At 41.0% G+C, this 18,939-nt stretch overlaps 1 protein-coding gene across 1 annotated transcript in view; it reads left to right on the top strand.

The window, feature by feature from the left end:
- Positions 1–18,360, top strand: part of IBA57 (iron-sulfur cluster assembly factor IBA57) — a 42,833-nt gene extending 24,473 nt beyond the window's left edge. Inside the window, exons 2-3 of the mRNA XM_069211029.1 lie at positions 10,688–11,034; positions 17,655–18,360. Of these exons, the coding sequence (XP_069067130.1) occupies positions 10,688–11,034; positions 17,655–18,073 (766 nt within the window). The 3' untranslated portion in view covers positions 18,074–18,360. The remainder of the gene's footprint in view (positions 1–10,687; positions 11,035–17,654) is intronic.
- The last annotated feature ends 579 nt before the right edge of the window (positions 18,361–18,939 follow it).

The raw sequence follows: 18,939 nt of genomic DNA on the forward strand, positions 1-18,939 counted from the left end.
GAACTGAAGAGGTCTGGCAGAGTGTGTGAGGTTCCTGGCATGGCTGAGGGCTTGGAGTGTGCGAACTGCGCTGCACTGATGAAGCTCCGCCCGAGGTCCCAGTACTGGAGCATCCGAGTGTACGGACTGCAAGAACTGCGGTGCTCTGGCAGACAGCGTGTGTGGGGTTCATTGCACTGCCACAGCTGAGGGCTTGGAGTTTGTGAACTGAGATGCACTGATGGAGCAGCACCCGAGGTCCCAGTACTGGAGCAGCAGAGTTTATTGACTGTAAGAACTGAGGTCCTCTGGCAGACAGCGTGTTTGGGGTTTCTGCCACTGGCACGGCTGAGGGCTTGGAGTGTGTGAAATGAGGTGCACTGATGAAGCTCCGCCCGAGGTCCCAGTACTAGAGCAGCAGAGTGTACTGACTGCAAGAACTGAGGTGCTCTGGCAGACAGCTTGTGTGGGGTTCCTGGCACTGGCACAGCTGAAGGCTTGGACTGTGTGAACTGAGGTGCACTGATGGATCTGCAAGTGGCATCCCAATATGAATCAGAAGTGGCCACTCTCTCTAAGGATTGTGGAGCCCTGGCAGAGCTGGGTAGCCTAGGCTATGAGCATTTACAAACGATCCTCCGCCCTTGCTCTCAGCACACAGGCAGACACAATTAGTAAAGTAAATCCAAGCCAGGGAAAGGTGGGAGCCAGGCAGCTGAGAGAGGGTGCAGAGAGCCCACAAAGACAAAATGTGACCAAGATAACAGCCTGATTTATAGCTATGTTTACAGCTAAGCTCAGAGGAAGAATGTTCTGCAAATGAAAAGGGAAGCTTTCCTGGACAGGAGCAGGAAACAAAATAAATAAAAAAAGTCCCCTACAGACTAGATAAACAGGACAAAGCGTAATTATACAGTAGTTGGTCCCTGCTCTCACACAGAAAAAGAGGGACAAAGAAGCATGACTGACCACTAGTAAGCAAGGATTTTTAAATCACACTGAAACTAACAAATGAAATAGTTGGAAGCCCACAGAAGAAGTATCCTTAAGATTATACAAGAGGTTGTATGCTTATGCTTGACCTAAAAAGGGGTGCACAAGTAAACTCATATCATTACCCTCAAATATTTTCCCAGTATGTTTCTCCGGTGCCAGTCAAGCATCTTCAGCCCTTTGTTGGTTTGAAGGTTGATGTTCTGCAGCATGGCCACACTCTGCTGAAGGCACAGGAGAATGAAATAAGTGCAACATAAAATATTTGTTTTCGCCGCCTTCCATATTTTTTTTACATGAGTTCATCCCTAGGGACGCATCCTGCCCTAAAGCCCTCCTGGATTGAAATCTTTATGTTGGATTCTTGGAGATCTTGCAAAACCACATTACCAAATATTTTGCCTACAACATCAAACAAGCATTGGCAAAGGCTATAGGTATGCAAGGGCTTTGCCTGTGTGTTTTAGCTATGTTGTACACCAGGTGGAGGAGAGTGTTGTAGAATGGCGTGGCAGAGTGTGTTGTGTATTGGAGGGGCCAGTGTGGAGTCACTTAGAGCGGCATACACTGTAGTGGCATAAAGTAAAGTGGACTGGTGTAGAGTGTTGCAGAGTGCAGTGGCATTGAATTCAGTGGCATATAATGCAGTGGCATAGATTAGGGTGATCCATAGTATGCTGGAGTGGCGCAGAGTGGAGTGGTGCAGAGAAGGGTCTAGTGGCATAGAGTGTAGTGGAATAGAGTGCAGAGTAGAGATGAGTGGCGTCGAGTGCAGTGGCATAGAGTGGTGCAGAGTAAAATGTAGTGCTGTAGCGCATAGTGGCACAAAGTGCTGTGGTATAGTGCGGAGTAATGCAGAGTAGAATGGCGGAGAGTGCAGTGTTGCAGAGTAGACTGTCATAGTGCAGTGAAATAGCGAACAGCGGCGTAGAGTACAGTGATGCAGAGTTTAGTGCAGTTGTGTAGAGTGCATTGGCACAGAGTGGAGTAGAGTGCAGTGGTGTACAGTAGATTGTTTCAGAGCAGATTGAAGTGGCATAGAGTGGAGTGGTGCAGAGTAAAGTGCGGTTACGTGGAATGGCATAGAGTGTAATGGCATTGAGTTAAAAGGTGTAGAGTGTCATGGTGCAGACTTGATTAGAATGGTTTACAGTGGATTGGCGTAGAGGGCTGGGGCATATAGTTGAGTGTTACAAAGTAAAGTGCATTGGCGTAGAGGGTATTGGCCTAGAGTGCAGTGTTGCAGAGTGGTGTAGAGTGGAGCTGTGCAGAGTAGATTGGTGTGGCCTAGACTGGAGTGGTATAGAGAGCAGTGGTGTAGAGTAAAGTGGTGAAGAGTGCATTGGTAGGGGTTAGAGGTGTAGCGTGAAGTGGTGCAGAGTGCAGTCGCGTATAATGGAGTTGTGCAGAGTAGAGTGCAGTGGTGTGGAGTTGCATAGAGAGGAGTATGCATGGTATGTTAGCACACTTCAATTACACAGAATACACTTTCAGTTGAAATGACCATTACATTGGCAAATACTCAGGTATACTAATAAAACTATACAGTGCACAAATGAAAAAGTGTGAAAATTGCATCACCTAGTGTAATGAGACGGAATTGCTAGAGTCTTACAGATTATGCAAAACATGCCAACAAACTTTCTACCAAACTGCAAGAAAAAGATTACCCCACATACCTCATCAGAAGAGCCAACAAAAGAGCTTGCAGTTATAACAGAGATCAATTGCTGCAACCATGCTTCAACAAACCCAACTTGGAACAGATAGTGTGCGTAACTACATTCAACCCACTGTCCAACAGGATCCAAAAAATCATCAGAGATGACTGGAAGATACTGACGTCTGGAGGCCTCCCCTTCCAACAACCATTGCAAGCCTATAAAAGAGACACGAATGAACGTGACATGGTGGTCTATACTAGACCCACCGCTCTGCCATCTGATAAACAGACAACACTATGGCATCTACCACCCCCTACAGGACACTATCCATGTGGCAAGTGTAGTATATGCCAGATTACACAGAAATCTACAACGGTAAACCTCGGATTGAAAGCCCCGTAGGTTCTGAAGTCACTCACTAACTGCAACAGTAAAAATGTGGTTTATTTGATCAAATGCCCCTGCAAGCTAAAATACATTGGAATAATAACGAGGAAAGTGGGCACCAGAATCTGCGAGCACAGGAGCACTATCCGCTGCAAGCGCGATGCAACTAAGCTCACAAGTCATTTCATTCTGAATAACCATTCGCCGGATGATTTATCTTGGACTGTTCTAGAACAATTACCACCCACAACCACCAATATGACACAGAAGTTATTTTTCTATGAACAACGCTGGGTCTGGAGACTACACTCAGACACTAATGGCCTGAATGATGAGATCCCATGGTTATCACTTAACAAATAATCTTGTCCGCTATAATTTTGGTATACAGCAATAATTTGCCTGGTAACCACCTTGTGGTGCAGAAAAGTCACCCACCGCCTCCTTCACCCTCTGCACTTTCCTTGGTGTCCCTTCCTCCTTGTTTCCCTTCTATCCCTCCCTTCCCCTCTGCTCTGTTTTCCACCCCCATTTCTCTCCTTTGCCGCTGCCTCCCCTTATACCCTCCCCTTGCCCTCTCTATTTCCGTGCCTCTCTTCTTTGTTTTCCCCCTGCTTTTCTTTCGTTCTTTTCGTTCTTTTTTCTTTTCCTTTCCCCTTGTTCTCCCCCCACCCACCTTTTATACCCTTTTCCCCATTTCATTCATACCACTCCCTTTTTTTTCATTCTGTCTTTATCTTTCCCTCCTCCTTTCTCCTTTCGTTTGCCCTTTTCCCCTTCTCCTCTCCCTCGTCTACTTTCTTCTTTTGCTATTTCTATCTTTCTACTTTTAGATTTATCTTGCCCTCCTCCCTTTTCCTTTTGTTTTCCCTTTCCCCCTTCTCCCCTTCTTTGATCACTTTCTTCTTCTGCTACCTTTTCTTGTGTTTCTCTGATCATTAGATCTTGTTGCCCCTACCGCAACTCGCGAGAGGGGTAGACTTTACCGCTGGTAATACTGGGAACTACACGGTGGGGCCAATTAACCTTTCCCTTCAAATACCTCCTTCCCCCTGGACACCTCACACAAGCGGTCCTGCGAGGGGACCGTATAGGCACACAGTGAGCGATCCCTTTGGAGTTGTGAGTCGTCGGCCCCCAGGTCACAGATAAGATCTCTCCTGTTTATTTCTATTTTTCTATTTCCCTCTTCTGTTGTGTGCTTTATTCTTAGTAGGCTGATTACATCTTACTTCAGTAAGTTACTTGTGGTACCTTGTCTTCCTGAGACAATATTTACCCCATGTTGGGTATCGTCACTACTTTTCCTACTTGCCTTCATCGGTTAGTACGCTATGTAGTTGATATATTGTCATTCCTTTTTACCATATGTTATTACTCTATCCATATATAGTGTGTGACAATAAGGGGACCATCCCCCTCCTGGACACCTGGGGCTAGTTGCCTTCAGGTTTAGGTTAAGAATATTTTTCTCCCCGTTTTTAGTTTTGTTCCAGACACGTGTGCAATGCATGTATTCAGCTTTCTATGTCACATGTGTGTTTGCTTTGCTGTGGAGTGTTGCTTCACAATTCTGATGTGTGCTTTATTCCCTCCAGGCCTACACAAGGTATTTCTTGCTTAATGTAGGCCCCTTGCGTTCATTGCACCCTCTTCCACCTACTCTCTCATTGCATGGAGTTTGTTCTTGTTCCTTCATATTGTATGAGACATAGGGATCATAGGCCCTGCCGAATGCCCCAAGACCTTCCTTGGCTCAACAGAGAGGGCAGAAACATGTTGGCCATTGACTCTTAGATAGGCGACCCTGTGAGTCCTTGCTCTCACAGGGGTGTCCCCATTTTTGTTTTTAATCACACCAACAGTCTCCACCATTAAAGTGTATTTTCACATAGGTGACTGCTTAGGTGTTTTTAAGTATACCCCTAGGTTAGCTGGATCCCACACTTTTCCAGAACAGTGATAATTTACGCACTCCCTCCTGTTCCTTTAACAGTGAGGTTGAGTCTGCCCAGGTGGCATTGTCCTACCTGGGTGGGGCTAGGTGGTCATATGATGAAGCATGACACTATATAGTGTGTGAGACCACCTAGTCCATAAAGGAAACTTTCCTTCCCCCTTCTCCACAGTACCCACCAGCAACATCTTACCTAATAGGGTCCAAGAGCTACTAGGAAACTTTCCACAGCTTAGAGCTCTCTTTGAACCCCGTACTTTTTTTGTGTGAGTTTAATGATTTTTTCATCATATTAAAGTATTTCTTTCTAACACACTTTAGAAATAACAAAAAATGTGCTTCATTTGTGCCTACGTAATTCTGATATATTCTGAAATACTTTCACAGTTCATTTAAATGTTGTTGTATCCTAGAAACAACCTCTTTCCTACACCCAGAATCCAGCAAGATTGTCACATAAATCCTCTCACTGTGAAGTCAGGGCAAGAAATGTAAACAATCACTCTCGGAAGACAGCACCTGACATTTGACCTCGGTCTTTGAATGCACAGAAAATGTGACAAGATAAGAAAAAAATTTGAAGGCCTGTTTAAAGAAGGAGATTTCATGAAAGAATACAATAAACATGGTTTAGGCAACAAGAGGTACAAACTGAACCTGGAAAGTCGAAAAGCAAATAAAGCCAGAAATGTGAGTTACAAACCACAAAATGCCAGTGGTAATCAACGAGCGGAATGCATCCTAGGTCAGCTTTCTGAAAGTCCCCACGATGTCTTCATCTGTCTGGTAGGCTGCAACCTAAAAAAGGCAATCAAATGATGATTAACTGCTACTTGTCATAAGCCCATTTTATTATGTTTGGCCTAGATACAGTTTGATAAGGGTCGCCAGCATCATGTAATAAGAAAAATAAAGCATCAAGTTATAAGAAAAGTAATATACCTGCATACAAAGAGGGAGCATCACATTTTGCTTCCACCCATCTAGGACACTCCATACAGAGGGTCAGCTCACTTCAGCCATTCACTCTCTTGCACTGTGATTGGTGGCATTTTGCCTTCATCCTAGTGTTTTTTAAACTGCCTTCACGTTCCAGTAATTCAAAGCCAATAGTACATTTTAGTTTTGCCAATTAGAATTATATTTTCCGGTGATGTGCTCTAAAACCAAGAAATGTTTTTAGAGCCCTCCTGAGTATACCTTCTTTTATGAATCATTCCTGCTGTTCAATTAAAATGAAATGTGATGATTAGTTCTAAATGTGTATTGGAAGCATACGGCAGCCACATTAATGTGTCACCAGCTAACTTTTTTAGGTTTGAGTCTGCGTTGCATGCACTCGCGCATGCGTATCGCAGCGGGACGCTTTAGTATTTAGAAAAGGGCTCGGAGTCCTGTCAACTTCACATCAGTGTTTTTCATTGGTTCGTGGGCTTGCCTAATAAAATCTGCGTGCTTTCATTAGTCGAAGGCACGCATACGTCATGCCTTTTCCGGTAGCTATCCCTCCTCGAGTGCAGCGACCAAGTACAGAAAACATGCGAGGCTCGCTGTTTTCCATCGGGCTCGTGGACTTCTTTTTCTCTAATTTATGAGCGCGATCTCGCTTGGTAGAAGTCAAGCGCTTTAAATAGTTAATTTCACTTTTTCGGGTTATGTACATAAATGCACTTTTGCCCGATAAGTGAAAAGTCGGGTTAGGAGTTTACAACGCGATCAGCTCTAACATGAGCAAACGCGATACCCGTTGCATTGTAAATGCTTGGTTTGTATTGCCGCACATGCTTGCAGTAAAAAAATAACAATTTCTCCACGTAAGATCAGTTGTGCAAGCTTTCCCAATGCTTGGTTAATGATTAGAATTATGCTGCAATGCTACCACAAATCTGATCTCAAATTACTCCTAGGCAGTAGAACATAAAAAAAAAACATTGGCCCTCATTATGACTTAGGCGGTCTTCTCAAAAGACCGCGGAAGCCATGGGCACCAGAAGACCACCAGTGCTGGTGGTCTTCCGACCACCATATTACGAATACTGAAGGATTTCCACCTCAATTTGGGTGGAAATCCTCCAGTAGTCATGCTGGCGGTCGGAGGCACATGGGCAGTTCCACCACTCACCCCGCCCGAAGTACTCCACCAACCGTATTATGACCTGTACTACGGCCTGGTTGGTGTCCTTATGGCGGGGCGCTGCCGGCGGTGGAAGCACCTGTTCCCATTACCTGACAGATTACCTCTTCGACAAGGTAAGTCGATCGTCCGACAGGGGAGGGAGGGGCTGTTAGGGTGGGGGGTGTTGTGTGAGCTGAATAAAAAAAAAAAAATTCTACCACAGTTTGGCATTTTTCAAAAAGGTAGCCCATTTTTTCCTATTTTTTGGAGCTTGCAACCTATTTCCAGTTTGTGGTGGAAACCAGTGGGAAGCCCCTGGGTGATCCAGGAAAGCTATAGATTTCTGAAAAGTACACAAAATTCAGAATTCATCAAGGGGTCATGTGTAGCTCGCTCAAGGTTTTCCCAAGGAAGATAACTATTGAAACAAAGAAATATAGAAAATGAGTGAGAAAAACACAGCCATTTTCACAACATTTTCAAGAGTAACTTTTTGTCACAATGGCTGATTTGCAAATGTTGTATACCGTTATGTCCACTATAAACTTCTGACTGAGAGAATATATATAGGGTTTTTAAGTTGTCCAAGAACCCACAATACCCAAAGCCAGTGACTGAGCTGCACCGTTAAATGGTTTTTTATTGAGTACAGAGTTTAGACCATATCATATAATGAAATAGGTACAGTGAAAAATGGGCTTTAAGGAAACCTATGTATTTCTGAAATGTGCACAAGATATAGATTATAGGAGCAGTAGTTATTTGTACATCTCTGAATCAGTGGATACCCGCATTAACATATGATTTGGAACATATTTTTCAAAATGTTTTCTTTCTTATACACTGTTTTAAATGCGAAAGGCACAAATGCAACAAAACCCAACTGTAATAACACATGTTCTGCTTTTCTATGCTCCCACAAGTCTTCTGATGAAAATGGTACCTCATTTGTGTCGGTAGGCTTGGTGCCTCCAACAGGAAATGGGCCAAAACACAACATGAGCACATCACATTTTTCCACTAAAAACTGTTCCTTTTTTCCAGTGTGAGTAGCTCTAGATTTTGGACGCTAGCTCAGACGGCACCTAGGGAAACCTAAGCAAACTGTACATTTTAGAAAACTAGACACCTAGGGGTATCAAGGGTGGGCTGAGGTACATAGCTTTCACCAGTTGTTTTTTTTTATTTTTTACCCATAATCCCGTGAAGACCTCAAAGGTTGACTAAAAAACACATTTTCCTCACATTTCTGTGATGGAACGTTCTAGAATCTGTGGGGAGCCACAAACCTCTGTCCACCCGGCATTCCTCCAAGTCCCTTGATAAAAATTGTACCTCAGTTGTGTGGGTAGGCATAGTGCCTGTGGCAGGAAATAGCCCAAAACCTAACATGAATGCATCTCATTTTTCCACTGAAAACAGACAGTTTTTTCCATTGTTTGTAGCTCTAGAGTTTGGATCGTAGCTCAGCCAGCACCAAGGTAAACCTAGCACACCTGTACATTTTTTTAAACCAGACACCTATGGGTATCCAGGGTGGGCTGACTTGCATTGGTCTCAAACGTTTTTTTACTCAGAATCCCTTGCAGACCTCAAACATTTACTAAAAAACACATTTTCCTCACATTTCTGTGATGGAATGTTCTGGTATCTACGGGGAGCCACATTGCGACAATACTCCCCATCCCCACCTACCCACAGTCTTCCATCATTCTTTCAACTGAGTGAGCATATCTGCCTTTGAAACTAAGGGAAACATGCTGAAAAATACTACTGAAGTTCCCTAAAGAGAACATCATAAACTATGAAGAACTGTAGTTTTGACTCCCAGGGTAGTCTGTGAGAACGTAGCATATGTCCCATCCACCGTTATGTGCAGTGCTGTGACTGTAATCTACTTATACAGCAAACTGAACATCTACTAGGTTCTAAAAGCGGATGAACATGGCAAGCAGGTCAAACATTTTACCCATACATGTGTAAACTTGGGTCCAGAGTTCTTTGTAATGTTTTTTTTGAGTAAAATGCACTTCCACCCGGGAGGTATCCTGTCGCAGATTCAAGGGCAGGCGGGGTGATCCATGGAGCAACCTAGTCGAAGAATCAGGTGTTCAACTTCGTGTAGAATGTACTAATTTTAGAGACTGAACATATGTGCAGAGGCAGGTCATTCCACTCCTTTGGAGCCAGTTAGGAGAAGTTTATTCTCCTTGCCATGGTACTGCTTATGCTGAGAAGATGTGTCAGAAAGGTTTCTGAAATCTAAGGTGTATTGGGGTATGCTAGACCAGTGCTGTGTAAGACTTTGAATTTGTGAAGTTTGAAAAGAGCTGTAGATTGGGAGTCAGTGAAGCAGTTTCAGGTGTGGGTATTGGGATGTTTAGAGAGGAGGCTGTCTGCTGTGTTCTCTATAGTTGGGAGCCATCTGTATAGTTGAGTGAGGGAGTGATTCAATATTGGGCCGAGTTTGGCGCCAATGAGTTTGAATCCGTAGGTGAAGATGAAGTGATAGCATGTGTATCTATACTACCTTTACTGTCTGCCTTCTACCTATGCAATATCCCTATGAAAGCACACCTACTCTAAGCTTTTGTACCTGTTCATGTCTTTGTCCACATCAGGGTCCTGACCAATCCTGTGTACTTGCCAAGTGAACCTATACTAACACCTTCGTCACTAGCTACTTGAAGCTCAAGAAAATTTATCCTTCATGTGCCTAAGCGCACTTACGGCTCTAACTCCAACTCCTTCCAGTTTGTGGATGCAAGTTGGGGGGTTTCCGAGTATGACTTCCAAGACCTCATTCCTCAAACCGAGTGAGCATATCTACTGTTGAAACTAATGCAAACATGCTAGGTAATACTGCCTAAGTTCCCTAAACTAAAAAACCAAACAAATGTCCTGTGAGACACACTCACCAACACTTCTACTTTTGTTTGAAATTGTGAACACTCAATTACTAACTTGTGTCATACCCAATGGTACTCAAAAATGGTACAGGACACAATATCTTGTATCATGATTGTTTTCACAGCTTTAGTATGAGGATATAGTGTTCAGACAGTGAACAAGTATTTACGCAACAACAAAGAACAAGCCACTGAAAAGATCCTAAGGTTGTATGTTGTTTATTTAGATATTTACTTTGTAACTCAAAAGCATTGATCTGTACCCTCATAATCCTGGTTTCTGCGTGTGCAGTTAATTCAGCCATCCACAAACTAAATCAGCATTCATAAACTACTCTTCTATTGAAATTTCATCTGGGAGAGGAAGGAGTTGACCTAATCTTTTTTGGGGATATTTTGTTTAGCTGGTAGCGTGCAATTGATCAACTTTCAGCAGAACAAATAGGATTTTTTTTTTTAAACACAACAGGATTGTGTGAATATTGTTCTCATGTTTTGTAATCTTTTAGGATTAATAAAAAAGTTAACTCATCCTTGTATAAATTGGTGAAGTATACACTCGGAAGACATTCAATCATAGTCACGGCCAGTGCAGTTCTGATGCACCCAATTAATGTGTGATGTTATGTTGGATTTATTTCTAGTTGTGCTTTCTAGTTTATGTGTAATTTGTGTTTTACAGACTCAGTGAAAGACAGGATGAGGAGCTGAACATCCTGCTGGAGTGTGACAGTTCAATATTGGACTCAATACAGAAGCATCTGAAAGTTTACAAGATCAGGAGAAAAGTCAACCTTCTCCCCTGCCCTGAGCTCTCCTTGTGGGCTGTCCTGCCAAGTGAGAGCAATGAAAATGTGTCTACCATCTTAGAAAACTCCCTTGATTCATCTACATTTCTAACACCTGATCCCAGAGTAGAAGCGATGGGTTGGAGATTGGTCACCAGCAAAGATCAAAATGTACTTAGTGCTTTCCCTGGAATGCAGATTGGAGATATTAAACAGTACCACAAGTACAGGTACAAAAAAGGTAAGAACGAAGTGGTATAATTTGGAAATTATAGAAGGGGTAAACCCAGTATCAGAGCACCGTAGCCCTGATGCTATGTATCAATTCCCTTTGAGGCCATTTACAAATTGCTTCTGCTGTATCTCTTAATAACCAGTTTTAACAGTGAAAGTATGTAGTCTATTATAGTCTCAATAACGATATATATATATAATTATATTCTTCCAGGAGGAAATATGGCTAAGTCTGACTGAGTGGAAGGTATTGTTGCTGAGGTCTGGTATGGTGGTATATTCTACTTGGCCTTAGGAGCATTAGTAATAGCACAAAATGAAATGAGCAGTTCTCAGTTCTATTAGTTTTTTATAGTGCTAAACGTATGGAGCAGTAAGCTATGGGGACAATCAGACTTTGGTTACTGCCACCTCTCTACACAGGATAGAGTGATGGATCGCTGTTCTCCCTCGATGCAGCTTCACCTACTTTCTTCTATTTTAAGATATTGCTAGACATATCTAAAAAGTTTATTGTGGCATCAGAGGGGCATGGTTTCTATCAAACGTTAGAAATAGCTCTTTATATTTGTCAGTTTTATCCACCAAACTTATGGGGATGACCATTAGTATAGGACTTAAAGCATGTAATGGCTGACTTGCTGGTTTTTATTCCTTCAACCTGGCCAATCAGTCCAGTGGACTAGATTATATAATGTTAGAGCTGAAAGTGTGGCTATATATGAAGAACATGGTGTTACTAAAGAGGGAAGAGAGTGACCACAATGCCCGTTACCTTACAATGCAAGGTTTCTAATATCGGGTCTAGTGGACCGACATCTGTTCAATATGGGATATTATACCTCTTGAATAATGAGCATACGTAAAAATGTTCCCATGTCAAGAGATATCTGCAACTAATGTCCCAAATCTGTGTCAAAGTTGCAGAGGCATTTGATATTTTGAGAAATAGTACTACAGCAGCTAGTGAGCCTATTAGCACTTTAACAGTCCATTAGAAGCTCTGATTCCCTAAGAGAAATGTTTAGGAGGGAAGCTAAGACCACAACTAACTATGGAGTTCATCCCGGTTTAAATAACAGTGCAAAGAGGCTATGTGTCCTTATAGCCTCTATGAAAAGCAAAAATAAAAAAAATAAACAAGCCGGGAAAAATTACAAACGTACCTATGTGGTTGTAAGGTCAGAATGGGAGAATGCACTCTGGCAAGATTTAACTGGAGCAGTAAAAGTGGGGATAATAAACTATTCTGGCATGTGGTCGCCCATGGCAGTCGCCACATTTAAATCTGAAGTTGACTACCATATTCAGCTACAGATACGGGTAGATCACTTTGAAGGATTGTATTAGAAAACCAATATGAAGAAAGGCGTGATACTACACACTGAATCATATTAGATACCAGAAATATCAAGTCCCCTAGTGATAACACTAGAAGAAGCCTTTGACGCTATAGGATTAGCCTAGATAAGGCCCCTGACTTAACAAAATACCTGGTGACCTATATGTGTCAGCCAGGTAGAAAACAGGGTCCCTAAATCAATATGGAGAGAGATCTAGGATAATATACCAAAGATACAGAACATCCCTCTCCTACATCATATCATACGCAAAAAACTTCTTCAAAAAATAATAACGTCTTAGACATATAAATTTATTCACGATAATCACAAAAATATCAAACCTTATATCTATATAGAAATCGTTCTTATGTACAACCACCCCCTATATACATGAATCCACCCCACATAGGACTAAGACAAAAAAGACCACACCACAAACAATGAAAACAAGAACCACATAAGATTTCAAAAACAAACATAAAGACAAATAAGAAACACGAATCATATGTATCCCACACCAATCATATAATCATTAAAGACATAAAACATATTTCAAACTTTACACAAAAAGTCAAGAATAACAAATGTACACAAATTCATAAATATCCTTCAAGTATTAGATAACTTGATTTGCTAATAATAGTCATTCATTAATTCGCTGACTGAGTTCAATCGCATGTATTCTGCATGTGAGAGACCTTTCTAGCTCTCTCTCTCACTTAAACATGGTTAATTTCCAAATGGGTTCCAAGGTATTGTTCCTTGGTTCAGATCTCATATTGAATTTGGTAGTCAAACACCCAAATCGCCATTAGGTGTCTCATCCAATTAAATAACAACCCATCCAATTCGCAGACGCGCGTTTCGGTGGACATACACAAACAATTTATCCAAATTTATTGACTTTATTGACCTTCCTCAGGGTATTCGATTTTCATTGAAACATGGGGTCTTCGTAATCGCTTGATCTCTAATACAAATTGATAAAGGTGTATTAGTTACACCATCTAAATAATACCAAACATTTTGTTAAACTAATTCTATTCACACTCACAACCACCACTGGAAACAGTGTCAATAGAAAAGCTTAGTGCACTTGATAACAAATAAAGCCAAACTAAAAACAAACACCCAGTGAAAAAGAGCAACAAAGGCAGATGAAAAATGACCAGCACAGTAGCCAAATACCTAATGCAACTTCTACTTGTAGCCAACTGTCACACGGTGACACAGATAGGAACTCGATCCTCCGTTAAGCCTCTTGAAGAATACTACAACAAAAAAGACATAGACTTGCTAAGAAATATAGTACAACCTTAACTGCAACGTAAATGCCATTAGCTGAACTGAACCGCCCGGTGCACCAGCACGCCACTTACCGGTCTTAGTTGGAAAACGGGGGTAGTTCAACTAGCGCAATTTCAGACGGCTCGCATCAAACGAGCCCTTCGCGTTGCTAAAGTATTTAAAGCTGCCGTCAAAGAGCGCCGGCTGGAATTTTAATAAAAATAGAAAATGGACCAAATCGGCCCATGTCCTCTAGTCTAAGGGTGGCGGCCATCTTAAAGTGGCAAAAGGACCGAACTTTACCCAAACAATCATCTACATGAACAAATGCAACCAACTTTAAAACAGTGCCCTCTAGTTTTCATTTTTAAATCCTGTAATACATCTGAAAACAAATATAAAAACATAAACAGGACCTGTAAGCCGCATACCTGAAACCACCTCTATGCTTATCTTACATAGCATTGTGCCACAGTAACTCCTCATTGAGTCCCCTCTTATATGTATCAAGCAAAAAAATCCAGAAGACTTCTTTTTTCCTTATGTTTGTTTTTGAAATCTTTTGTGATAGATATATGTGGTTCTTGTCGTCATTGTTTGTGGTGTTTTTTGTCTTAGTCCTATGTGGGGTGGATTCATGTATATTGGAGGTGTTTGTACATAAGAACGATTTCTATGTAGATATAAGGTTTGATATTTTTGTGATTATCGTGAATAAATTTAAACGTCTAAGACATTATTTTTTTAAGAAGTTTTTTGCGTATGATATGATGTAGGAGAGGGATGTTCTGTACCTTTGCTATATGTGTCAGGACACCATGTGTTAGTGCCTTATATTAATAATCTTACCAACAGCAGTTTGGAGGCCACTGAGATACCAAAATCTTGTTGTGGGTTGTGATCGTACTGATCAATAATAAAAAAGGCCGGTGAAGAAACCACCAGAACCATAGGCCAATAGGTTTAAATAGTAGTCTGCTGAATACTTTCTGCCATCAGATATTGAAGAACCTTCTAGAGTGGGTCTAAGACAACAGAATAGTGTTGGACATATAAGCAGACTGTTGTAAGAAAACCAGTAGTATTGATTAGATATTTTGATTCTGCTAAATATACTGGAAAACTTTTACACTGGCTAAGTGTCACCTTTATGTGGCGTTTTTTGATCTTCGGTCGCATTTAACAGATTTTGTCTCGTTCTAGAAAGTATGGGTGGTCCCAGATAACATCCTATCAATTTTAATAAGGTTATATAAAACCAACCAATTCCGCCCAGGTGAGATGGGAAAGAAAGGGCGAAGTTAACAGCCATATTCAAACTGAGAAGGGTGTCCAGCAGGGATGCATCTTGGCCCTGACCCTCTTCTCATTATATGTAAACAAAGTAGGAAAATATCTAGACATTCCCTTCAACGATGCACCAAAAACAGGTGGATTAAGAGTGCCAGTGCTGTTACTTGCCAATGACGCGCTCTTAATTTCCAAAACTCCTTATGCACTGCAGCTGCTGATTGATCGATTCATGACATCCTACAATGATCGAGGATTGGAGTTAAATACATCTAAAACTAAATATGTCATTCAACTCGTATAAATTGCACAAGGATTATATAAATGATGGCAAGGAAACGATTGAGCGTGTCACAAACTTTGAATACCTTGGTGCAAGGTTATCTAATAACATGTCTTGGTTTTCTCAGATCAATGGAAGTGCACTAAAAGTCTGACACCATGCTATGTTTAAAATTGTATGCAAAAAAACAACCGTAAGACCTTTTTCACCGACCTTAGAAATCTATAAAGTAAATGTTTTGGGGACAGCCCTACATAGGTTCGTAGGAATTGGAATATGTATAGGACACTAAGCCTACTGTAGTGGGAAAACATTCTTAAAAATAGTGTCCCTCTTCTTCCATTATACATTGACATAGGGCCGCACTAAATTGTTTACACCATATAATTAAGACATTTGCTGTATTGGCGTAGACTGTGACATGCAGAAGAGTGTGGCCCTATATAGGACAGCTCTTGAAGAACTACTGCAACTAAATAACCATTTAAACATCCCATGGCTGTTGCATGTAAAGCCATGTTGTACCAGTTAATCTTAGCAGCTCCATGGGAGTGTCTGACAGATGCATGCTGCGTCACAAAGACAGTCTTAGAAGAAAAATGACTGCATTTTTCATGGGAGGGAGAGTTACATAAGTGGAAGCCTGGCAAAGGGAGATGGGGCAAAATTAACGATGGCAGAGCCTTACACCATGGGCTTGTTAACGCGTCCCTTTATGATAATTTATTACACATTAGGACTCGTTTTAGGCCAATGAATCTTTTGACCCAGTTGAGAGACACCTTAGGACGAGATAGCTAATCAATATGTCAATCAATGTCATCAATATTTATTACCACAATGCATTTCACTTTAGTCAAAGACATTAATCAACTCAAGACCCACCATGACCTTGCAGTCATGAATGACCACACCAGTTTAGTCGAATTTTATGAGTTGTATTCCCTATTAATTACAAATCTAAAAGCAGATGTGTTAATCTCAATAGCAAGAAACAAAATAGCCTAGTCTCAATATGGCAACTCTGATAAGATTTCATTAAGGCAAGAATCACAAACATCAGAACATAACACGGTGTGAACATAGATTAACTTTAGCAGAGTGTCTTCAACGTGTCAATTCAACAAAGCATAGGTTCAGTTGTTTGTCTATTTGCGTCAGTTTAGTGAACACCTGTCCGAACCGCTGATTAGCATTGGCATGTTGGGCTTCATGCAAAACAATTTAGAACACCAATTTGGAAAACATCTAGCTATGGTCTCTGTCAAAAGTAAGCAGTTGGTACCTAGAAAAGAAAAGCAAACCGACAAATCACAATTTCAGTGTCATAGTTACCCTCCAAGGATTTAGGTCAGTACTCAGGTTCAGTCTTCGTCTTCAGGACATCAGTTGATTCGCCATCTGTCAAAACTCAGCTTCTGGGGCAAAAGTGCACTTCCCTCATAAGGAGGTAAAGTGTAAAATGGGCAATCTAAGGGAGAGGATGGTTTTAAATAAACCAATAAGTCACCGAATAGAGTGACAAAGTTTCTGGATAAAATCAGTAGCATTCCCTAACTCCTTCTCTAAAGGCTCCCCGTGTCATGGGTTTTTATAAATTTTTAATTGTACATTCCCCTAAAATCTAATTGGCTAAGGGGTTGCACCCCACTATATCTACCCAATTAACTTTGAATTAGCTCATCAAATTTGTCATCCCACAACAGTTCAAAAGCATTTTATTGGTCCATATGATTGACGTCTTCAGAGGTAGCACGTCTTGTGTCATTTGATCCTTCTGTAATTCTTTGCACATCTTTTGGTCAGTAGCTCCATTGTCTGTACCGGTTTGAACGACCTTGTACATTATACTAATCTACACTGTTACACTTTAACTAAAACATTTCTACAAGCAATATGAATTTCATGAGAACGGATCCACTATAGTTACATTCAGTTTCTAGTTGAAGAAATAAGCGGTCATGTCCTTTTGCGAATCAGCACACTGCATGTTAAAAAAAACACATTTAATATGAGAGCCAGGCAGCTAAGCTTCGGCTCATGCTAATTTAAGGCCTACACGATTTATTTAGAAAACTTTAATAGCATAATCATTAGTAATCGGTATAAAACCATTCTTTAATATAAAGATTCATAAGCATTAGTCATTTTCATTAGTCCCCGTATACCTCGGCGGCCACTCCCCGTGGTCACATTTTAAGTGCATGTTTAAGCAAAACACGTTAATATAGTTTTATGCGGCATTATCACACATCAGTTTATAAACATTTCATGTTAATATAGATCATATAAAATACGCTCTCTCAGGCTCTAGTTTAAAAATTGTCAGCATTGGCTCTGTGGTTGCATCCATAAATAGTACTTCTCTTTTTTTTTTTTATTAAAGTCGTTGTTTTTATTCTTTTTTGTGCTTTTTTTCCACAGGTGTCCCCGAAGGTGTGAGAGACCTCCCTCCTGGAGTTGCTCTGCCACTTGAATCCAACTTGGCCTACATGAACGGCATCAGTTTCAGCAAAGGTTGTTACATTGGGCAGGAATTAACGGCTAGAACCCACCACACAGGTGTCATTCGCAAGCGTCTAATGCCAATTCAGCTTATGCTTCCACTTCCTCCCGGATTAGGTGCTATTCCAAGTGGTGCTGAGATTTCAACTGTATCTGGCAAATCAGCTGGAAAGTACCGAGCTGGTGAGGATGCCACTGGCTTGGCTTTGCTTCGACTAGCTCACATAAATGATCCGCTTCGGGTCAACGTCTCAGACAGTTTTATTGATCTGACAACATCTTTGCCAGAGTGGTGGCCTCAAGATGGCAATAGTGAATTGAACATACCACAATTGTAGAATGCTTTATTTATTCAAAACCTGTTCAGAGGAATTTTCTGCCGTACACCTCATAAATACACAGATTTATTGTCGTTTTGCTCAGGTTTATATACTAAGAAGTGTAACACTGGAATATTGTTTGTTCATTTTTAAACTATTTGGGTTGTACTTTCATTTCTAAAATTGCATAGGTCTCAAATCCACTGCCCAGTTCGAGTTTGTTAATAAAATACGATGGATATTAAAACGCACAGAAGGCAAAAATATCCTTAAAATTGATTAGGGTAATAAACTTCAGTTTTGGATGTTGTGGCCATGTCTTTTCTCATGTAAACTTTCACCTGTTGCTGGATGGTTAGAAGGCACTAAATGCTCAGAAGGCCTCAAAAAGCTTAGTATCGACCTTTTAGTACACATTGTCAGTGACATTCACTACATCCGCAAATGATTGCATGTAAGTATTTGAAGGTTGACTACCAGAAATATCACTAGTGGGAAAACCTGTTGCCATTTCACGACGATCATTAGACATGGGCTGGAAAATTCATCACGTTAGACAATATCAACGAATCACAGCGGTATGTGGTAAATAGGTGCAAGTGTACTTACATGTAGGGTATACTTTTAGCAAGAAGCAAAATACCAAGGCAAAGGGAAAAATACATTTCAATCAGATTGTCCTTCTGGATTGTTTAAAGTTCGTGGACACTTGTTTCATTTACCATGCTTTGAGTTTTACACCCTGTTAACAGCAATGATGTATTTCTGCAAGAAGTTTGTGCCTTGTCTGAACTGCAGTATTTTTGTCACTTGATTTTTATTTCCGAAAGAAAGAATGTCAGACATAATTGAAAGTCCATCTTTATTCCGATTAGCGGTTAGCT

Source organism: Pleurodeles waltl, chromosome 10, assembly GCF_031143425.1.
Source record: "Pleurodeles waltl isolate 20211129_DDA chromosome 10, aPleWal1.hap1.20221129, whole genome shotgun sequence".
Lineage (NCBI taxonomy): Eukaryota > Metazoa > Chordata > Amphibia > Caudata > Salamandridae > Pleurodeles > Pleurodeles waltl.